The sequence below is a fragment of the Hypanus sabinus genome, chromosome 2 (genome assembly GCF_030144855.1).
Source record: "Hypanus sabinus isolate sHypSab1 chromosome 2, sHypSab1.hap1, whole genome shotgun sequence".
NCBI classification, from domain to species: Eukaryota; Metazoa; Chordata; class Chondrichthyes; order Myliobatiformes; family Dasyatidae; genus Hypanus; species Hypanus sabinus.
In genome coordinates, this window is record NC_082707.1 from 120183342 (window position 1) to 120205049 (window position 21708).

Consider the following 21708-nt stretch of genomic DNA (forward strand, 5'->3'; position numbering starts at 1 on the left):
CTCAGTATTATTTATATATTTTATTATTATACTTCCATTTTTTCTCAGTTGAGGTAGGGGTACAGCCAAGCACACCCATTTCTCAATTGCTAGGAGCTTCTGGACTATTCTAGTGGTGTTTAGGATTGAGACTTTCTGGAGTTTACACAAGTATTGCTGTTTAGGCCTAATTGTTTAATACCATTGTGACTTTGGGATGATACTGGTTGTGGATATCACTACTGGGACAATGAATCCCCTGATCATGTTCCAAAGTCTTTCGATTCAGCATATTTCTGGTGTTTTTCACTTGAGCAAGTTGTTCTTGTTTACCCTGTAATATTGTTATGGATTATCTTATCTACAATAAGGCAATGGTCATCAGATAATTTGTAGTACCCTTGGCACTAAAACTGAATCAGGCTTGTACCTATAGTAAGGTAAAGTGTCTTGTGAGTTTGTATGTTAAAGCAAGATTTAGATGACTGATAGTGACTGTGTGAGTAATCAGATTGAGTTAAAATGCTGTGGGATTGTTAATGGTTTTTCTCGGCATCTTCTGCATTTATCATCTTGAATTTGTTGGTCATTTATTTTGTAGTTTTGATAATATTTTTGTGGTCCTGTAATGCCACAAAGAACCCCCTCTTGTTTCTGGGACGAGGTCTCCAATATTATTATTACTAGGAAGGACAGAGCAAGAAGTCACAAAGGGGGCAATCCCTTCAAAACGGAGGAAGGGAAGGGCAGGGAATGTGTGTCTGCTGGTGGAATCATTTATGCATGTATATTTGTGCTTGCTTATTGTTTTTTATTTACAGTGTGTCTTTTGCACATCAGTTGTCAGTCTTTGTGTATAGCTTTCATTGATTCTATTGTGTTCCTTTGTTCTACTGTGAATGCCTGCAAGAAAATGAATCTCAGGGTTGTCTATGATAACATATATGTACTTTGATAATAAATCTACTTTGAACTTTTAGTCTTGATGGAGCCGGCAGAAGCTGTGAAAGAAGATGCTGTAAATCTGGACTTGTGAAATTATCACATAAAATAAGTTCCCATGAAGATGGGATTAACATTTTGGCTTGAGGACCATTCAAATGCCAGAAAAACTGGATATGTGTCAGTGGGTGAGATGCCTCAGTGACCATCAGCACCAGACCCCCCAGTCAGGCTTTTAACGTGGGTGAAACAAGACAGTAACTGCTCCACACCTACTGATGACACAGTTCCGGACAGGTAATTGTATCTGGGAAAAAGACCGCAGGCAGCAGCTTGAGAAGGCATGATGGTGGAGAGTGTGGAGGGTGTTTAGTAGGAAGTATCTGAAAAGGGAATAATCCTTAAATGTGAAGAAATTGTGGTGTGTACAGAGTGCTGAATCCACTGGTTCACAGGATGCAGAACTTAAAGCTGTAACAATCAGGAAGGAAATGGCATGTTGACATCTATTGTAATGGAAAGAAATATAAACACAACCCCATTTCGGTAAAACCACATTTAGCAAAATGTGCATAGCTTTGATCTCTGAGCCGAAAGAACATATCTGGCCTGCAGGATAAGAAGGCTCCTGGATTGAGTTAGACTGCTGTGAGTCCCTGGAGTTTAGAGAAACGAAAATGATCTTACTGAGATCCACCAGTTAGACGCAGTCAGCTTGCTTCCTCAGGGGACAGTCTTGAAATGAAGGGTCGACTATTTATGATTGAGGTGGGAATTTCTTTACACAGAGCACAGTAAGGCTGTACATTCAGGGAGGGCAGAGAATACCCAAAACTGAGACTGATAGACCTTTGGACACAGAGGATATGGAGGACGGGGCAGGTAAAAGTATTAACAGCACAAGGCTTACTAAATTGCACATCTTTCCCCACCACCCACTCTCCACTTTCCATAGGGATCGGTCAAAAATGACTCCTTTCCCTCACCCCCACCACCCACTCTCCACTTTCCATAGGGATTGATCAAAAATGACTCCTTTCCCTCGACCCCACCACCCTCTCCCCACTTTCCATAGGGATCGATCAAAAATGACTCCTTTCCCTCGACCCCACCACCCTCTCCCCACTTTCCATAGGGATCGGTCAAAAATGACTCCTTTCCCTCGACCCCACCACCCACTCTCCACTTTCCATAGGAATCGGTCAAAAATGACTCCTTTCCCTCGACCCCACCACCCTCTCCCCACTTTCCATAGGAATCGGTCAAAAATGACTCCTTTCCCTCACCCCCACCACCCTCTCTCCACTTTCTGCAGAGATTGCTCTATTGTCCGCTCATCCCTTCACACTAATACACTCATCTCCCACCTGGCACTTATCCCTCCGAGTGAGAAAAATGCTGCACCTGCCCCTATCATCTCCCCCCATCACCATTCAGGATCCCAAACAATCCTTCCAGGTGAGGCAACACTTCAGCTTGGGGTCACCTACTATATCCGGTGCTCCTGTTGTGGCCTCCTCTACATCAGTGAGACACAATGTAGATTGGATGACTGTTTCATGGACACCCTTGTTCCATCCACCATAAAAGACAGTAATTCCAAGTGGCCAGAAACCGTGGGAAGACATACAGTAACAATGGGTTCCTCCTTATTGTCAGGTCTCCTGGTTTTTCCGTCGGCCCTTTTAACCCGTCACTACTGCCGGTCTTCCCTATATTTCCATGAGTTCTGGAAGGATGGCCAGGATCCTGAGAAACACCAGATTAATACCATCCACAAACCCATAAGGAAGCTCACATCACAGTCACCAATGACCTGGGATTCAGGTCAGCTGGTGTTTACAGGATTGCCTGAGAATATGGAACAGCACGTGTCGGCCAGTCAGTGGTACAGTGGAAACCTGTATCAAGGAGCACAAGAGGCGTAACTGTTTGGGTTACCCAGTGGCAGCAGAACATTGCATTTGCAATGGCCATAGGATGGACTTCGATGGTACAAAACTAACGTGCCATGCCAATGGCTTCTGGGACCACCTGGTGAAAGAAGCCTTTGAAATAAACCTAGAGGCAAAGAATTTTAACAAAGTAGAAGGTCTCGCTCTAAGCAAGAACTGGAAGTGGATTGTAAACAAGGTGAGACAGCAGAAACTTGATTGGATGAGGACTAACCAACCAGGAGGGATGAATGTTGGGGGTATAAATACCACTGGACAAGACATGCCCAGGCATCATCCCTGACGAAGATGGCAGAGTTTGTCATCAAAACGAAATTTAAAATTGATACGTCATATATGCTGGGAAAGCACTAGATCCTTTTTCAATAGTCAGCTTTGTACCAGCTCAGTAGTATTAAGTGTTATTTGGTAACTGGAAAGACATAATATACAGTACTGTGCAAAAGTCTTATGCACCCTAGCTACATATATGTGCATAAGATTTTTGCACAGTACTCTTGTTCATTAGTTCTTAAAAATTATTTCCTTCATTATAAATGCCAACCAAAAGTACTTAATTAGCAGTAGAATGTTCTGGTATGTCCTGCAGTTATAAAGAGTGTATTTTATTTACCTGCATTTTTTTCCTTCTGTCTGCTTAGTGGGGACCCTGGTACCTCCATATAGAACAGTAAGTTAGTATGGGGATTGAGCAGCCCGTCCAACAGGAGGGAGGGCAACAAGGCTGGCTGCTGTGGGATGGGAAGCTGTGCCCCTCTCTCCACTGGCATATTCGGAGGGGCACGGTAGTGCAGTGGATAGCACAACGCTTTGCAGTACCAGCAACCCGGGTTCAATTCCCACTGCTGCCTGTAAGGAATTTGTACGTCCTTCCCATATCCAGGTGCTCCAGTTTCCTCCCACATTCCAAAGATGGGTTAATTGGTCATTGTAAATTTGTCCCATGATCAGGCGAGGGTTAAACTGGGTGATTGCTGGCTGGTAGGGTCTATCCTGTGCTGTAAGTGAAGCTGTGCCCCTCTCTCCATTGACATCATGTCAGGGTGCTGCTCCCCTGGGTAAACCGTCAGCCTGGGATGGAAACGAGCCCACGGGATGTACAGTCCTGTGAAATATCACCTTCTGTTCTCATCAGTTCCTCCCGGGTTCCACCACTCCCTTACACACATTGGGGGCAATGAACAGAGGCTAATTAACCTACTGACTTGCATATCTCCAGGATGTGGGAAGAAACCAGAGCACCTGGAGGAAACCCCCTGGTTACAGGAAGAACGTGCAAACTCCACCCAGTGAGCACCCAATGTCGGTGTGAAACCTGCGTCTCTGGCACCAGCGGCTTAGATCTTCTCAACTGGCACAGAAGCAAGTGAAGTGAAAAATAACAGCAAAAAACAGATATCAGAACGAGATCCAACAAGTCATTTCACAGCTGCTGATTTAGTGTTGTGCTCCAGTCAAACACCTCCCACACCCTTTCCCACACACACTCCCCAACCTCATCATTCATCTGTCAGCCTACCATAATCACGGCTTCGTGTTCTCACCCTCCCGAAAACACAATGAATCCCCTGGACAGGGAGCATCATGCTCAGGTCTCAGTCAAATGAGCTGTAGCAAGCACTGGACACTCCTCGTCCCCTCTGATGAAAGGATGACTCATGCAGCTCACTGAGCCCAACAGGTAGAAATTAAAGTGAACATTAGAAACAGTGAACAGTGAACAAGAGCGAAACATTAAAGTGAACATTAGAAAGAGTACCGTAAATTCCGGACTATAAGCCGCAACTTTTTTCCCACGCTTTGAACACTGCGGCCTATACTACGGTGCGGCTAATGCATGTTTTTTTTTCATGCCGCCAAAAACATTTTGCCTCGTAACAGTAGACCAATAAAATTGATCAGTAGTTCACAGAGGTCCAGTGAAATTGTACGATAAATCAAGCGCACTTTCACAATTAAATTATTGTAAATCAGTCATTTGTACTCACCCTCATCAACATGGAAAACACTCGAAGAAAAGCATATGATGCAGCTTTTAAGTTAAAGGTGATCAATCTGGCGGTTGAAGAAGGAAATCGAGCTGCTGCACATAATCTTGGCATAAATAAATCGATGGTGAGATGGTGGAGACGCCAGCTTGAAGAACTGAGTCAATGCAAAAAGACGACAAAAGCTTTCAGAGGTAATCATAGCAGATGGCCCGAACTTGAAAACTTTCTTGAAGACTGGGTTAACACACAGAGAGCAGGTGGCTGCAGTGTTTCCACCGTGCAGATCAGACTGAAGGCTAAAGCAATCGCCACCAAAATGAAAATTGAAGATTTTAGAGGTGGGCCATCGTGGTGTCTTAGATTTATGAGACGAAAAGGCCTGTCCGTCAGGGTATGCACGACTCTGTGTCAGCAGCTCCCTCCCGACCACGAGGAAAAACTTGCTAACTTCCGCACATTCACTCAAACAAAGATAGCGGAGAATTCCATCGGGCCAGATGATATCATAAATATGGATGAAGTACCTTTGACGTTTGACCTGCCTCTCACTCAGACTGTTAATAAAAAAGGTGACTCGTCCATCACACTGAAAACAAGTGGCCATGAGAGAACGCATTTTACTTGTGTTCTGAGCTGCACAGCATCCGGACTAAAGCTTCCACCGATAGTGATTTTTAAGCGGCTGACAATGAAAGTTCAGTGAAAGCTGCCATCAAGAGTACAAACTCAATTCCAACTGTGATTCCTGGGGGCACCACGAAGTATTTGCAGCCACTGGACATCAGTGTGAACCGGGCATTTAAAGTGGCGCTGCGCATTGAGTGGGAGGCTTGGATGACGAGTGGTGAGAAATCCTTTACCAAAACAGGACGCATGCGAAGAGCATCTTTAACTCAAGTCTGCCAGTGGATCCTAAATGCGTGGAGCCGTGTCACAACATCCACCATCACCAACGGGTTTCGAAAGGCTGGACTGCTGCGTGATGAAGAGGACTGCGTGCGCTCAAGTGAGAGCGACAACGAAGAGACTGAAGTGAGTGACGAGATCCTGAGGTTGTTCAATTCGGACACTGAAGAAGAGGACTTTGATGGTTTTAGTGCGCAGGAGGAAGATGAAGAAGGCGATCAATAACTTCTCCTGGTAGGCTGCAGTATATATATTTTTTTTACCAGTCGTTAGGAGATATTGGAATGTTGTTCGTGCACTGTTCAGTAAAAAAGTATACGCAACGTAATTTGTGTGTTACCGATACGTATGTATATTTAAAAGTAGCTGTGTTACAGGCACTGTTCGAAAAAAAGCATTTGCAATATGTATTTGTTTATGTTACCATACAGATTTAATTAAAAGTTAAAAAATCCTCACGTGTAATATCTTTCTGTGTAAATATCTCATATTACAACGTGGGACACCTGCCGCTTAAAATCTGGTGCAGCCTGTACAAGTACAAAATTGATTTTCTTTCTAAAATTAGAGTGTGCGGCTTTTAATCAGGTGCGCTCTGTAGTCTGGAATCTACGGTACATAACTTTATACTCCCTCTCACAATCTAAGGATTCTGTTGGCCAGAAAGAACTACAGCCGACAAGTCAACAAAACAGTATGAATCAAGGACAGTGGGAGTAGAGAAACCAATTGCCTTTGTTCTTGCCGTGGAGATGGAGGCTGCCACTTTGTGAAGCTGCTCTGCATCCTCCACTTTGTACACTAGAGCTGATTGGCTAGATTTGTGTTTTAAAGAAGACACCAGGATGCTCCAGATAATCTGCTGGACTTGAGATCATTTTCAAAGAAGAAGTTATTTGTAAGATGTTATTCGGTTAGGTGTAACATGCTGTTTTGTAAATGGCGGGGTCTGTGTTTGCCCTGAATGATTCAAGCTGGTTGCTGGTTTGGTAACTGATTTGGAACAAAGAGCCATAAATGTCCAGATGTCACCTGCAGCAGAGGGGCAATAAGTGGGTGCTGGCTTGGACCAGAACCAGGAAGAAGGTCCTTAGCCAACGGCACTGAAATGCAACATTTGAACTGATAAGTAATGAATATAAAAGCAGATGCTTTGATTACAAAAGTAGTGTTAACTCTCTCAAGATTGCCACTATTGCGGATGTGAAGTACCCCACGTACATGTGGAGATCAGAGCGGGTCCACAAGGAATGCTTGGTCAGCATAGACTTTTTTACTGGTGTTACACCTGTGCCCCTCCCCCCTCCTTTTTGAGAATCGTGAGATTGCTATTAAGTCAGGTCAGGAGACCCAGGAAATGAGAGAGAGACGTTTGGAATGTCCTGGCCCTCAGCGATACAAAGCCACGGAACAGGTCATTGTCTCTTGGAGATGGAATTGTGTATTGAGTACTGTACTTCATGGAAGCCCTCAGGCAACGTGGGCTGGTCGGGGGATGGCATCATTCCACCCTGAGTGACATCTGAGACCCTGTGAGTCAGGATAAAAGAGGGTCTGGGGAACAGCCCCTCAGACGCACCAGAAGAAACGTTAGAACTCCTGTAACAGCGTAATAGCGAAAGCCGGTGGAAAAGCCCACGTGCGTCCTTTTCCATTTGCCTCAGAATTGGTGGGTCTTGCCACAGAAGCACGGCTTTAGTTAACAACAAAGGGGAAATCAGCCCCCACCAACTCTCGAAGGATTGACATCATAAAAGGAATGGGCAAGTTTAAACTCTCTCTCTTGACTCCAACCAAAGGCTGCAGCCTGCAGCTTGAATGAACTTGAGTGACTTTTATATTTGCATCGGACAATTCATTATCCCCTAGACAACGATAGAGCTATTCCTTATTGATTATTATTATACCCGCGCTTTTAGATTTAGTATTGACGACTTATATTATCTGTATGTTTGCATTGATATTATTTTTGTGTATTTTTATCAATAAATACTGTTAAAAATAGTACCATCAGACTTCAATGGACCTCTCTATCTTTGCTGGTAAGTGACCCAGTTATGGGGTTCGTAACACTGGTATTACCTTTTCTATTATTTGACTGTCCATGGGGGGGGGTCGAGAAAACTTAGTAGGTGTGCACACAGATATTCACATGCTCTTCCATTGAGACAATAAAGTTACTTGTCAGAAATTAGAGATTCTCTCTGATCTTTATTACTAGGGATAGATCCTTGTAAAATTCTCTACAACCAATGAAGTAACTACGGAATGTGGTTCTGATGTCAGAAAATTTAGTAGTCATGACAATGCACATCAAAAAGGAGTTATAAAGCACAGCTCTGTAACTTTCAGGATAGCTATAGAAAAGGATAGGGATGGTCCTTTCAGGAGATTTTTAAATTGGAGTAGGGAAAATTACGAGGGCATTAGGCAGGAACTAAGAAGAGTTAATTAGGAACACCTTTTCTCTGGTAAGAACACATCAGATATGTGGAAGGAGTTTAAAGATCAATTGCACAGTTTACAGGAAAGGTATGCTTCGAGAACCTTGGATGTCCAGCGAGGTGATGAATTTTGTCAAGAAGGAAAAGGAAAAGTCTGTAAAGCTTCAAAAATCAGGATCAAATGGAGCACATGAGGAGTGTAAAGAAGCCAGGAAAGAACTAAAGAAGGTAAGTATGAAATTCAGGAGGGGCCATGAAGAGTCCTTGGCAAGCAGAATTAAAGTGAATCCCAGTGGTATTCTATACATATATACCAAGAGGATAATTAGGGAGAGGGTAGGACCACATAAGGATAAAGAGGGGAACGTTTGCTTGAATGTAGAGAAAGTTCGTCAGGTACTTAATGACTACTTTGCTTCAGTATTTATCAAGGAAAAAGTTATGGAGGACCAGGAGATCGGTGTTGAGTGTACAAATATTTTAGAGTGTTTAGAGGTCAAGGAGAAAGAAGTGTTGGGCCTCCTAATGAATATTAAGGTGGATGCCCCCAGGGTCTGATGGGATTTACCCCAGGTTATTGAACGAGGCAAGACACAAGATTGCTGAGGCCTTGACCAGTATCTTCTTGTCTTCTCTAGGCATTGTCGAGGACCCCAAGGAATGGCAAGTGGCTAATGTACCTCAACTTAAGAAGCAAACAAGGAAAATTGTGAGTCTCATGTCTGTTGTAAAAAAAATTTCTGGAGAAAAATTTAGGTGTAGGATATATGAGTATTTGGAGACGCATGGCCTAATTAGGGAGAGCCAGCATGGCTTTGTGCAAGAACTCAGCAGGCCAGGCAGCATCTTTGGAAAAAAGTACAATTGACATTCCTCTTGCATTTTGTGGGTGTTGCTTGGATTTCCAGTATCTGCAGATTTTGTGCAGGTGGCGAGAGAGATTTATGAGGCAGTGGATGTTGTCTACGTGGACTTTGGTAAGACATTTAACAAAGTCCCTCAGTGGAGGCTAATCCAGAAGATTAAGAAGCATGGCGTCCGTGGCAAATTGGTTGTTTGGATTCAGAACTGAGTTGCACATAGAAGACAGAGTAATGGTTGAAAGGATATATTCGAGCTGCAGATCTGTGATTAGTGGAGTTCCGCAGGGACCTCTGCTGTTTGTGATGTACATAAATGATCTGGATGAAAATGTAGATGGTTGGGTTAGTAATTTTGTGGATGATACCACGATTAGTGCAGTTGTGAAGAGTGTAGAAATCTGGCAAAGAATATAGCACAACATAGATCGGTTGCAGATATGGGCAGAGAAATGGCAGATGGGAGTTTAACTCCGATAAACGTGAGGTGTTGCACCTTGGCAGGGCAAATGCAAGGAGACTGTACACTGTTAAGGGCAAGATCCTGAACAGTGTTGCTGAGCAGAGAGATCTTGGGATCCAATTTCATAACTCCATAAACGTGGCTACACGGGTTGATAAGGTGGTTAAGAAGGCTTATGGAATGTTTGCTTTCATTAGTTGAGGCATTGAGTTCAAAAGTCAAGAGGTTATGTTGCAACTTTATAAAACTCTGGTGAGGTCACATCTGGAGTATTGCGTACAGTTCTGGTTGCCCCACTATAAGAGGGATGTTGAGGCTTTGGAGTGGGTGCAGAAGATGTTTACCACGATACTGCCTGGTCGAGAGGGCATGTGCTGTCACTGGAGGCTGGACAAACTTGGGCTGTCTCCTCTAGAGCGTTGGATACTGAGGGGAGATCTGGTCGTGATCTATAAGATTACAAGAGGCATAAACAGAGCAGACAGGGAATATCTGTTTCCCAGGGTTGGAATGTCTAATACCAGAGGATAGGCACTGAAGGTTCAAGGGGGATTGGAGGGGTAGGTTTTTACTCAGAATGGTGGATGCCTGGAATACACTGTCTAGTATGGTGGCAGAGGCAAACACATTAAAGACTTTGAAGTGACGTTTGGATAGGCACATGGACGTAAGGAAGATGGAGGAATATGGACATGGTGTAGGTAGAAGGGATTAGTGTTTTTGTGCTTTTAGTTTGTTTTTTGGCTGGTTCAGCACAACATTGTGGGCTGAAGGGCCTGTTTGTGTGCTGTACTGTTCTATATTCTAAAATCTAAGCAGGTTACCCTGACCTGTGTGTGTGTGTGTGTGTGTGTGTGTGTGTGTGTTATTTGTAATTGTTGAGTATAAGTGGTTGGGTCTCCTAATAGATGTTTAAAAACTGGCTTTCAGTCCATGTGGTCATGCTGCATAAGACAATTAGCTTTTCCTGGATGAACAACTGATGCTTTAACTTGGACCAGATCAAATGATAGAAAATATGGAGACTCAGGACACAGTAGTCCTTTGTGCCCATGCCAGAGAAAAGCAAACTCTGACCCCACTGCCCGGTCTTTGTTCTGCAGTCCTGTACATGTGTTGCAATGCGTGCTGGCAATGGCAGAACCCAAGTGCGAAGGAAAGACAGACTCCAATGGTGTCCCGAGTTTATTCATAAAAATTCCAACAGAACATCAGTGATTCAGCTGAGCAACACCGCGAGAAGTAACATTCTCAAAGCTAGGACCTCGCAATTAACGCTAATCAGGCATTCACTTAAAAATACAAATAACACAGAATCCCTGAGCCTGTCAAAATAAACTTAACAAGCTTGAGCAGAAGACACCAGGAGACCAGATTATCAAGAGCAAGTCACTCGAGGAAAAAACACACGGTACTCAAAACGATTAACAACTGTTGTTAAACCAACTAATCAATTCTGGTGCTCTGAAACCCTCTGAGACCAATGCTGTCCGGCTTCCTGCACAAGCCAGAGGAACTCATTATAGATCCTTCCACTAATTGACCTAGATCTATACCCTATCTGCTGATGGTGCGAGGTCAGCGAGGGCACAGAAGTTAGCACTGTTACCTCACAACTCCTGCGACCTGGGTTCAATCTTGACTTCCAGTGCTGTCTGTGCGGAGTTTTCACGTTCTCCTTGTGACCGCGTCAGTCGCCCTTGAGTATTCTGGCTTTGTTCTTACATCCCAAAGATACGACGTTTGTACATTGGAAGGTAAATTCTTTGCCTCGATGCATTGTGAGGTGGCCAAAAGGTGTCGAAGGAAAGCAGGTGAGAGAATAAGTGGCAGTGATTTAGGGAAATGGGGGGGGGGGGGGTAAGAAAAGGACATGATGGGGCTGCTCTGATGGGAGCTAGCACGCTCTGAACTCCTTCAGCAGGATAATGGCCAGCTCAGGCTCCTGTCAACTATGAACCTCCCTGCAGAATGAAGCTGCTTCAAAATACTACACACTTTTATGCAGCTTAGTGGAAACTTCCTTCCCACTTCAAAAAACTGCTAGCCTAGACCAATGCCGATAGATCTGTGGTTGGGCAGTCAGCCAAGTGTCCATAGAGCCTACCTAAAGCTTCATACAACCCATTCTCGAGCGAGGGTAATGACTGCAGTCTCAAACTTAACCATAGTGCCACCTAAGATTCTTGATTTCCCACTCGTGATCAGTTTTGGTTCAGTTACAAAGCTTCCTGCTTTCCAGCACCCGTGGCTCTCCCTGTCTGCATATCCCTGAGGCCAGAGACGTTAAAACCAAGGTCCACTGGGATGATTGCTGATGAGAAGGAAGTGCTGGTGATTTAGACCGTAGACCTCAAGACATTTGGCCCATCAAGTCTACTCTGCCATTTCGTCATGGCTAATCCATTTTTCCTCTCAGCACCAATCTCCTACCTTCTCCCCGTATCCCTTCATGCCCTGATCAATCAAGAATCTAACAATCTCTGCCTTAAATATACATAAAGACTTGGCCTCCACAGCTGCCTGTGGCAACAAATTCCACATAATAACCACTCCTTGGCTAAAGAAATTCTTCCTCATCTCCATTCTAAAAGGAGGCCCCCTCCATTCTGAGGCTGTGTCCTCTGGTATTTGGCTCTCCCATCACAGGAAATATCCTCTCCACATCCACTCTATCAAGGCCTTTCACTATTCGATAGGTTTCAATAAGGTCACTCCTCATTCTTCTGAATTCTATTGAAAACAGGCCCAGAGCCATCAAACACTCTTCATATGACATTTAATCCTGGAATCATTTTCACAAACCTCCTTTGAACCCTCTCTAGTTTCAGCACATCCCTTCTAAGATAAGGGGCACCAAACCTGCTCACAATACTCCATGTGTGGCCTCACAAGTGCTTTATAAAGTCTCACATTACATCCTTGCTTTTAAATCCTACTCCTCTAGAAATGAATGCTAACATTGCATTTGCCTTCCTCACTGCAGACAACCTGCAAATTAATCTTCAGGGAATCCTGCACAAGGACTCACAAATCCCGCTGTGCCTCAGATTTTTTTTGCATTTTCTCTCCATTTAGAAAATAGTCGACCCTTTCAGTTTTTGTACCAAAGTGCATGGCCATACACTTCCCGACACAGTATTCCATCTGCCATTTCTCTGCCCTTCCCTTAATCTAAGTCCTTCTGCAGTTTCTCTACTTTCTCAAAACTACCTGCCCCACCACCTATTTTTGTATCATCTGCAAACTTTACAACACAGCCATCAATTCCACCATCCAAATCATAGACATATAACCTAAAAAGAATCAGTGCCAACACAGACACCTGCGGAACACCACTAGCCACTGGCAGTCAATCAGAAAAGGCTCTCTTTATTTCGACTCTTTGCCTCCTGCCAATCAGCCACTGCTTAATCCATGCTAGAATCTTTCCTGTAATACCATGGGCTCGCAGTGTGTTAAGCAGCCTCATGTGCAACAATTTGTTAAAGGGCTTTTGGGCTCAATAAGACCCTTTTAAATGCTGGAGAGACCTCCACATTCACTTAGAGGTGCAATCAAGGAGATGGGACAAAACAGAAGGAAAAGACTTTAATCTATTTTGCTTAGGACAGACTTACATTGTCTGTAACGTCAACATTTTTTTTCTTGTTAGGAGGGCCTACAGCAAGTCTTTTCACCCTAGGAACTGCTGTATTCACTGTAATCTGACACACTCAGCTGTAATGGAATAGATCGTAAATGAATGCTGGAAAGCACGGAGTGAAGAAGTGATTCAGCAGGATAGAACAAAAAACTTGAGAGCTGCATCTACACCCATTAACCACATTTCACTGGATTAGCTCTGGCCTGCAGCCAACACGGGAACATGTCAAGGAGCCTGGCACTGGCTTCCAGTTGCTTACAAGCTCCTTCCATTGGTCTGTCTAAATAACGGTGGCAGAGCTCCTGTATTTTATTTAGAGATAATGTATGGTAACGGGGCCTTCCAGCCCAGCGAGCCCACATTTGCCCAAGTATACTCACATGACCAATTAATGTACTAACCCGTATGTCGTTGGAATATGGCAGGAAACTGCTGAAAACCCACACTGCACAGGGATTACAGATAAACTCCTTATAGGCAGCGGCAGAATTGAATCTAGGATTCCTGGCACTGTCACGACACTATGCGAACAATATTCTACCGCGTTGCCCCTTCTTAAAGGTTATAAAGGGCTTTACCGTCTCTGCAGTCTGGAAATACTGCATCAGCGACAGGGCCCTCAGCGCGCTCCTCCTTGAGAAGACTTCACATTTACTTTTGGGAAGTGGATGTTGCAAGTGAAGACATGCTTATTGCCTTTGCTGTGTGGTGACCCTTGCACTGATGTCAGTCAGATTGAAGCACAATATCGATTAATGTTGTCTTTCCTTTGTTCGCACCATCGTAGGTCATCATCTGTTAGTTTGGGCTTAATTTGTAAAGGAGAATGCTATCTGAGCAGTATTCTATGTAGATATTGTGTAAAACTTTATTCCTGATTATCACTAACAGTGCTTTACCAGCCTTGATGATTCAATGAATGCTCACATGATATTTATCTTCTCAGATACTTTAAAACTTTGCTTACTCATGTTGTGTATAATTTTGGATACCTTACATGTAGCTTCATTTATTCCTATTTCTTCTGAATGTGTGACTTAATCTCCTTTCGAGGAAAATGATTTTCCTTTTTCTCCCCATACCAAATCCATTCCGCATCTTGATTATATTACCCCTAACAGTTATCAAGTGATATGGCACTGAACCCAGCCTCTCAGCCAGCTCATCCGTGACAAACCTGAACTCTCTCTTGCTGACCTTACTGATGTCATCTTAATTAGGCCAGAAATAGACTTCATTCTCATAACTTAATCCTACTTGCTCCAATTTAACCCTGTACTTCTTCCTCTTCAAAGCCAATGTTACCTTCCCTGAATGCAATGCCCATAAATTCACCTTGTGCTCCAAATGGAGCTCTTCCAGTACCACCTCACTCTCTCGGCTGCACCCTCAGCTCTCAAAACTTCCTTCCCCCTCCTCCTTCTGACCACAGCCGCTCAACTTCTGAACTTGTGTCCTGCCCCAAGCCCCCACACTACTTACTACTTCCTCTCCTCCTTCCCCTGAGAACCCCCATCCTCTCAGGTCACCCCACTCTCTTCCTATCACCTCCCCCAAATCCCCTCCCACTTCTGGCCCCAATCCTTTGCCATCTCCTCCTCTGCTGAGTAGTCAGACTTGAGCAAAGCCTCACTTGTGCCCACACATCCAGGTCCACCATGATATTGAGTCCTTCTTTCACCACCTCCACACCTATTTCTTTGGCGAGGAGTCCTGAGACCCCCTCCCCACCTTCTCATGTGTCCAATACTCCCCTTCCCCTCAGACATCTCCTCCAGGCCTTTTCTCCTCCTCAACCTTTGCTGTGAATTGGGTCACACCCCCTCACACTTGTGCACAAAGACACATTTGTTGATACACATGCATAGTGGATTGCTCATACAAAGATCCACTCTAAAATTTTGTGTTTTTAGTGGGAGGCATGCTTTCAAGAAAGGCAGCTCAGAGAAACACGACCATAGCAGTTTCTGAGTGACCTTCATTGTGCAATGAGTGACATTCTAGCTAGAAGCCTGGAATTAACCCGAGTCTTCAAGCGTCCTTAGATATTTCTACCTTCCCGTGAGTTTGGATAGTTACCCCCGTACATTAGGAACATAGAACAGTACAGCACAGGAACAGGCCCTTCAGCCCACAATGCTGTACAGGCAGTCCCCGGGTTACGTACGAGTTCCGTTCCTGAGTCTGTCTTTAAGTCGGATTTGTACATAAGTCGGAAAAAGTACATCCGGTATTATTTAGCATCAGTTTGTCAACCATTTGTCTTAGTATATAGTATATATTTTACCTTTCAATGCATATAAAACATTTAAGAAACGTATGTATTCCAATAATTAAACCACTGCGTTGCTTAGTAATAAATGTAGCTTTCATTGGGACAGGGTGTTTCATATGTTTGTTTTTTAGCTTTTAATACCCTGCTTTAGTGATTGCTTCACAAATAGATGTTGGCAGTTGCAACCAAACAGAACTTCATCTTCTCCCTGTTGTTCCTTGACATCATCAATGTCACTTTTGCATCCATCTCAGAGAGCGCAGACAAACATCTCGGCTGAATAACAGCGACCAAGTAACCATCAGGAATATAATCACAAGAGATTCTGCAGATGCTGGAAATGCAGAGCAACACACACCAAATGTTGAAGGAACTCCGCAAGTTAGGAGCACCTAAGGCAATGAACAAACAGTCGATGATTGCAGCCGAGACCCTTCACCAGGGCTGGAAAGGAAGGGGGAAGAATGCCAGAAAACAAAGGTGGGGGGAGAGGAAGGGGGACAAGCTAGAAGGTGATGGGTGAAGCCAGGCGGGTGGGAAAGGTAAAGGGCTGGAGAGGAAGGAATCTGACAGGAGAGAAGAGTGACTATGGGAGAAAGGAAAGAAGAGGAGCACCAGGGGGAGGTGATAGGCAGGTGAGGAGAAGAGGTAAGAGGCCAGAGTGGGAAATGAAAGAAGAGGGAAGGGGGGGAGGGCAGAAGAAATAGGAACACCGGAAGCAAAAATCGATGTTCTTGCCATCAGGTTCAAGGCTACCCAGGTGACATATGAGGTGTTGCTCCTCCACCCTGAAAGTGGTCTCATTGTGGCAGAAAAGGAGCCCATGGACTGACATGTTGGAACAGGAATGGGGAGAGGAATTAAAATGTTGTCCAACGGAAAACTCTGCTTTTGCGGATGGAGTGGGGGTGCTCTACAGCGTGGTCCCCCAATTTATATTTGGTCTCACCAATGTAGAGGAGGGACGACCCGAAGAGATTCGCAGGTGAATTGTTGCCTCGCCTGGAAGGACTGTTTGGGGCCGTGAGTGGAGGTGAGGGGGCAGGTCAACATGCAGGTGGAGCAGTTCTGTCACCTGCAGGATAGGTGCCAGGATCAAAATCAGTGGGGAGGGGTTTGGAGAGGGAGTGATCCCTGTGGAAGGGGTGGGAGGAAATGATGTGCTTGGTGGTAAGATCCCACTGAAGATGGCAGAAGTTGTGGAGAACGTGAAGGTTCATAGGGTGGTCGGTGAGGACACGACAAACTCCATCCCCGTTAAGGAGGTGGGCAGATGGGGTGAGGGTGGATGTCCATGAAATGAAGGAGATACGGGTGAAGGCAGCATCAATGGTGGATGAAGGGAAACCTTCCAGGAATGAAGCCACAATCTCACTCCCTGCAAATATAGTGAACTGAGCAGTCTCCTCTTTACAAAAGTGACCCCCAGCAATGTCATTGTTACATCAGACCAGAGCAAACAAAGACTCACCTCCCCTGTGACCAGGTACTTCCCATCTGGAGAGAAAGCCAATGCTGTGATGGTTTTCCTGCAGAAAACAGACTGAAGTTATATCATTTTCTTCCCATTTCATTCCACAGAATAAAAAAGCTTTTTGAGGTAGCACAGAGTCCAATTGACTTGTCCGTCAAAGTTTAAGCTAAATTTTATTTTCCATTTCTACCACTCTCATTTCACATCTTCCTCTCAGCCTCCTCTTCAGCCCCTTGTGGCCAGGACACTAGAGCTGTTAGGGTACATTTCCCAATGTCAAAGTTCAAACTTCAAAAGTTCAAAGTAAATGTATTATCAAAGCACATAAACATCACTCTATACCACCCTGAGATTCACCTTCTTGCAGGCATTCATAGTGAATAAGACTTTTGGACTGTCTGAGTCTGTATGTGTCAAACAGTTGCTCTCCTTGCCTGGCCCAGGCGATGCTAGGCCTTTAGTACTAATAACCACACGCTGTCTCTCCTGGGCAATCACTATCCTTGTTTTATTTTTAAAGAACTCTTTATGCAAAAAATGCCTGAGGATGTTTGACAGCTCCTACTAATACACCAATGAAGGACTATAGGGAGCTTGCTAAAATAGCCAATAGCCGACAGTCAGCCAGGCAGAGGTGCATCATTACTCCTCGTTTCCCTGACCCAATAAACCCTGTCTGCAGAGCCTGCAGCTGACTCACGCCCATGGCTCTGAACCAGACCGTGCCAGGTCTGGAGTGCCGACTGCCTCACAGCGACGACAGCACCAGTGAATCTGGACACTGTGGGCTCCAGATGCCACAGTCATCTACTGTTCATTACAGACACTCTTCCAGGGCATCATGGGCACTCAAGTGAGTGTGCTACCAGCCTCGCTCATTGATTATAAGGCAGAGAGTGATGGACCCAGAGGCTGCCAAGGGGAGCAGTATCTGGATTTATGGGATCAAAGCACTGTGAGAGTTTTTAAGAAAGGTGAATTTCTATCACCATTTAATTCTGCGAGCTGCTGAACTTTTAAAGGCGGTGGCCTCAGTTGCATATTTGAGTGGTCAGCGGATGTCAGCAGAGCATTTCACAACACCAAAACAAGACCCTACTGGCACACCTACTCCCCAATGCGTCCACGGTCATCTCTACTGACGCCTCAGACTATGCTGTGGGTGCTCTGCACGAACTGTGGTGCCTCTTGCCTCTTCCCCTGACAGCTACACCCTCATCCCCACCCAGAGAGAGGAAGTATATCACATTTGACTGAGAACTTCTCAGTCTCCACCTGACAATCCATTTTCTACTGGAGGGTTGCCATTTCACAGCATTCGTTGACTACAAACCCCTTGCACACGCAATGACCAAAGCATCAGACCCTTAGTTTGCACAGCAGCAAAGCCACCTGGCCTATATTTCAGAATTCACGACTGACATACACCACATCGAAGGGCTGATTGCCTCTCATTTCCCATTGCCGTTACCATACACATCGGGGTAGACTACGCCAGCATGGCAGCCGACCAAGCCACTGACCCAGAGGTCCGGGCTCACAGGACAGCAGTCTTGGGCTGACGTCAAGTTTGGGGGCGCTGGGATTTCTCTCCGACTGCCCTCACCTCCCAGTGCCTGCAAACTAGAGGGATACTGATTTTAACTCCATTCATGGCCTCTCTTGGGAAGGCTTCACAGAAACTGGTTGCTTTAAAGTTTGTGTGGCACGGCTTTAAGGAGGACATGCAAGGTTAGAGCGCAGCCTACTGTGTGTCAGTGGCTGAAAATTAACCATTAGTCCCTCTCGAGTTTGCCGACCAAAGGTTTGATCATGTCAATGTGGACCCGATTGGTCCTCTCCCTCCACCCCCCACAGTTTCATTCAACTCCTTACCATGGTGGACCATACCACCAGGTGGCCAGAGGTTGTCCCTCTAGCATCAACGACGGCTGTGGACGTGGCCCAGACTCTCTCAACACCTGAGTTGCTCTGTTTGGCACCTGATCTGATAATCTGATTCATCCATTCGCTGTCCCCATTCACGTCAGATCTCTGGGCTGCGACGGCCCAGAACCTCAGTGTTAGGCTACATCACACCACGCCGTATCACCCGCAGTCCAATGGCTTACGCGAGCAGCTTCACTGTTCTGAGGACTTCCCTGATGGTTGTGTGTTGGCACAATTGTCTCCTGTGGGTCCTGATTGGGCTCAGACCAGTTCCAAAAGTGGACCTGCAGCCATCTGCAACTGAGTTGGTGTATGGGCAACTGCTAAGGGTGCCGGCTGACTTCATTCCTGATGCCATGGCCGCCCGATTGGTGTTTCAGCAACATCCTGCCCTCCTCAGTAAACGCAATTCTCTTACACCCGTGCTACTACCCAGACGGTATATGAGATATTGTTCCTCCAACCGAAGTTTGGCCTCATCATGGCAGTAGAGGAGGCCATGTATGGACATATCCGAATGGGAATGTGAAGCAGAGTTGATGTGAGTGGCAACCGGTTGGAGGAACAACAGCTCATATACCGTTTGGGTAGTCTCCAGCCTCTTGGTGTGAACATCAAATTCTCCAACTTCCGGTAATTCCCTCCCTCTCCCTTTCCCCATCTCACCTTCACTCTGTCTCCTCTTCTAGCTGCCTATCATGTCTCATGACTCTGCCTTCTTCTACTACCCATAGTGCTTTCCCCTTAGATTCCTTCTTCACCTGTCCTGCCTATCCCCTCCCTGCTTCCCCTCCCCCATCCCTTGATCTTTCCTCTGATTGGTTTTCCACCCTCCCCCACCTTCTTTATAGGGCCCTGCCCCCTCCTTTAGTCCTGGTGAAGGGTCTCGACCCGAAATGTTGACTGCTTCTTTCAACGGATGCTGCCCGACCTGCTGAGTTCATCCAGCTTGTTTGTATGTCTTGATTTGATCACGGCATCTGCAGTGCACTTTGTGTTTACTCTATATTTTCTGATCTTCTGTCACCTCATTCTAAGGATCTGATTTCATCTTTCTCTAATAGAGCCACCCTATCCCTTCTGCCTAACTACCTGTTCTTTTGATACAAGGTGTATCCCTACATGTTAAGCTCCCAACTACGATCTTCTTTCAGCCATGGCTCAGTGATGCCCACAACATCACACCTGCCAAACTCTAACTGCAATACAAGATCATCTACCTTAATCCGTGTACTGTGTGCATTCAAATTAATAATGATCTTTCAAGAATCACTAGATTCTGACATGGTTCCTAAAGACTAGACAAATGTCACTCCACTTGTCAAGAAGAGAGAGAGGCAGAAGAAGGAAAACTCTAGGCCAGTTAGTCTGACCTCAGTGGCTGGGAAGATGTTGGAGTCAATTAAGGATGAGGTTTCGGGGTACTTGGAGGTACATGGTAAAATAGGCCAAAGTCAGCATGGTTTTCTCAAGGGAAAATCTTGACTGACAAATCTGTTGGAATTCTTTGAAGAAATAGCAAGCAGGGTAGACAAAGGAGAATTGCTGAATGTTGTGTGCTTGGATTTTCAGAAGGTGACACACATGAGACTGCTTAACAAGATACAAGCCCATGGTATTACAGGAAAGGTGCTGGCTTGGATAAAGCATTGGCTGATTGGCAGGAGGCAAAGAGTGGGAATAAAGGGAGCCTTTTCTGGCTGGCTGCTGGCGACTAATGGTAAACCTCAGTGGTCAGTGTTGCAACCGCTTCTTTTTACATTATATGTCAATGATTTGGATAATGGAATTGATGGCTTTGTTGCTTGTGGACGATACGAAGATCAGTAGAGGGCAAAATAGTTTTGAAGAAGGGAAGTGGCTACAGAAGGACAGAATAGGTGAATGGGCAAAGAAGTGGCAGATAGAACACAGTGTCATGAAATGTATGGTCATGCACTTAGGTAGAAGAAATAAAATAATATAAATTTTCTAAATGAAGAGGAAATTCAAAAATCTGAGGTGCAAAGGAGTCTTTGTGTAGTATTCCCTAAAAGCTAATTTGCAGGTTGAGCCTGTGGTGAGGAAGGCAAATGCAATGTTAGCATGCATTCCAAGAGGACTAGGATTTAAAAGCAAGGATGTAATGTTGAGACTTTACAAAGCACTGGGGAGACCTCACTTGGGGTATTGTGAGCAGTTTGGGGTCCCTTTTCTTGGAAAGGATGTGCTGACACTGGAGAGGGTTCAAAGGAAGTTCACAAAAATTATTCCAGGATTGAACAACTTGTCATATGAAGAGCATTTGATGGCTCTGGGACTGCATTCACTAGAATTCAGAAGAATGAGGGGTGACCTCATTGAAACCTATTGAATGGTGAAAGGTCTTGATAGAGTGGATGTGAAGAGGATGTTTCCTTTGGTAGGAGGTCTAGGACCAGATGACACAGCCTCAGAATAGCGAGGCATCTTTTTAGAATGGAGATGAATTTAGAGTTTCTTTAGTCTGAGAGTAGAGAATCTGGAATTCTTTGCCTCAGGCAGCTGTGGAGGCCAAGTCTTTATGTGTATTTAAGGCAGAGGTTGATAGATTCTTGATTGGTCAGGGCATGAAGGGATATGGGGAGAAGGGAGGAGACTGGGACTGAGAGGAAAAATGGATCAGCCATGATGAAACTGCAGAGCCAAATGGCCCAATTATGCTCCTTTATCTTGTGATCTTTTGGTCTAAATATAACACCAAGATGACCTCCATTCTTAACCCAATCTTCACTATAGGAAATTGTTGGACTATATGGTAGCCAAGGCTAATTGACTTCAGCCATGTACAGAACCCGCTTTGCAAATTTAGTAATATATTTCAAA

At 44.9% G+C, this 21708-nt stretch overlaps 1 protein-coding gene across 1 annotated transcript in view; it reads right to left on the reverse strand.

Annotated features, from left to right (window-relative positions):
- The window catches only part of mapkbp1 (mitogen-activated protein kinase binding protein 1), a 267966-nt gene that overhangs the window by 92913 nt on the left and 153345 nt on the right, over positions 1–21708 (reverse strand). Inside the window, exon 4 of the mRNA XM_059953648.1 lies at positions 16933–16990. Coding sequence (XP_059809631.1) covers positions 16933–16990 — 58 coding nt within the window. The remainder of the gene's footprint in view (positions 1–16932; positions 16991–21708) is intronic.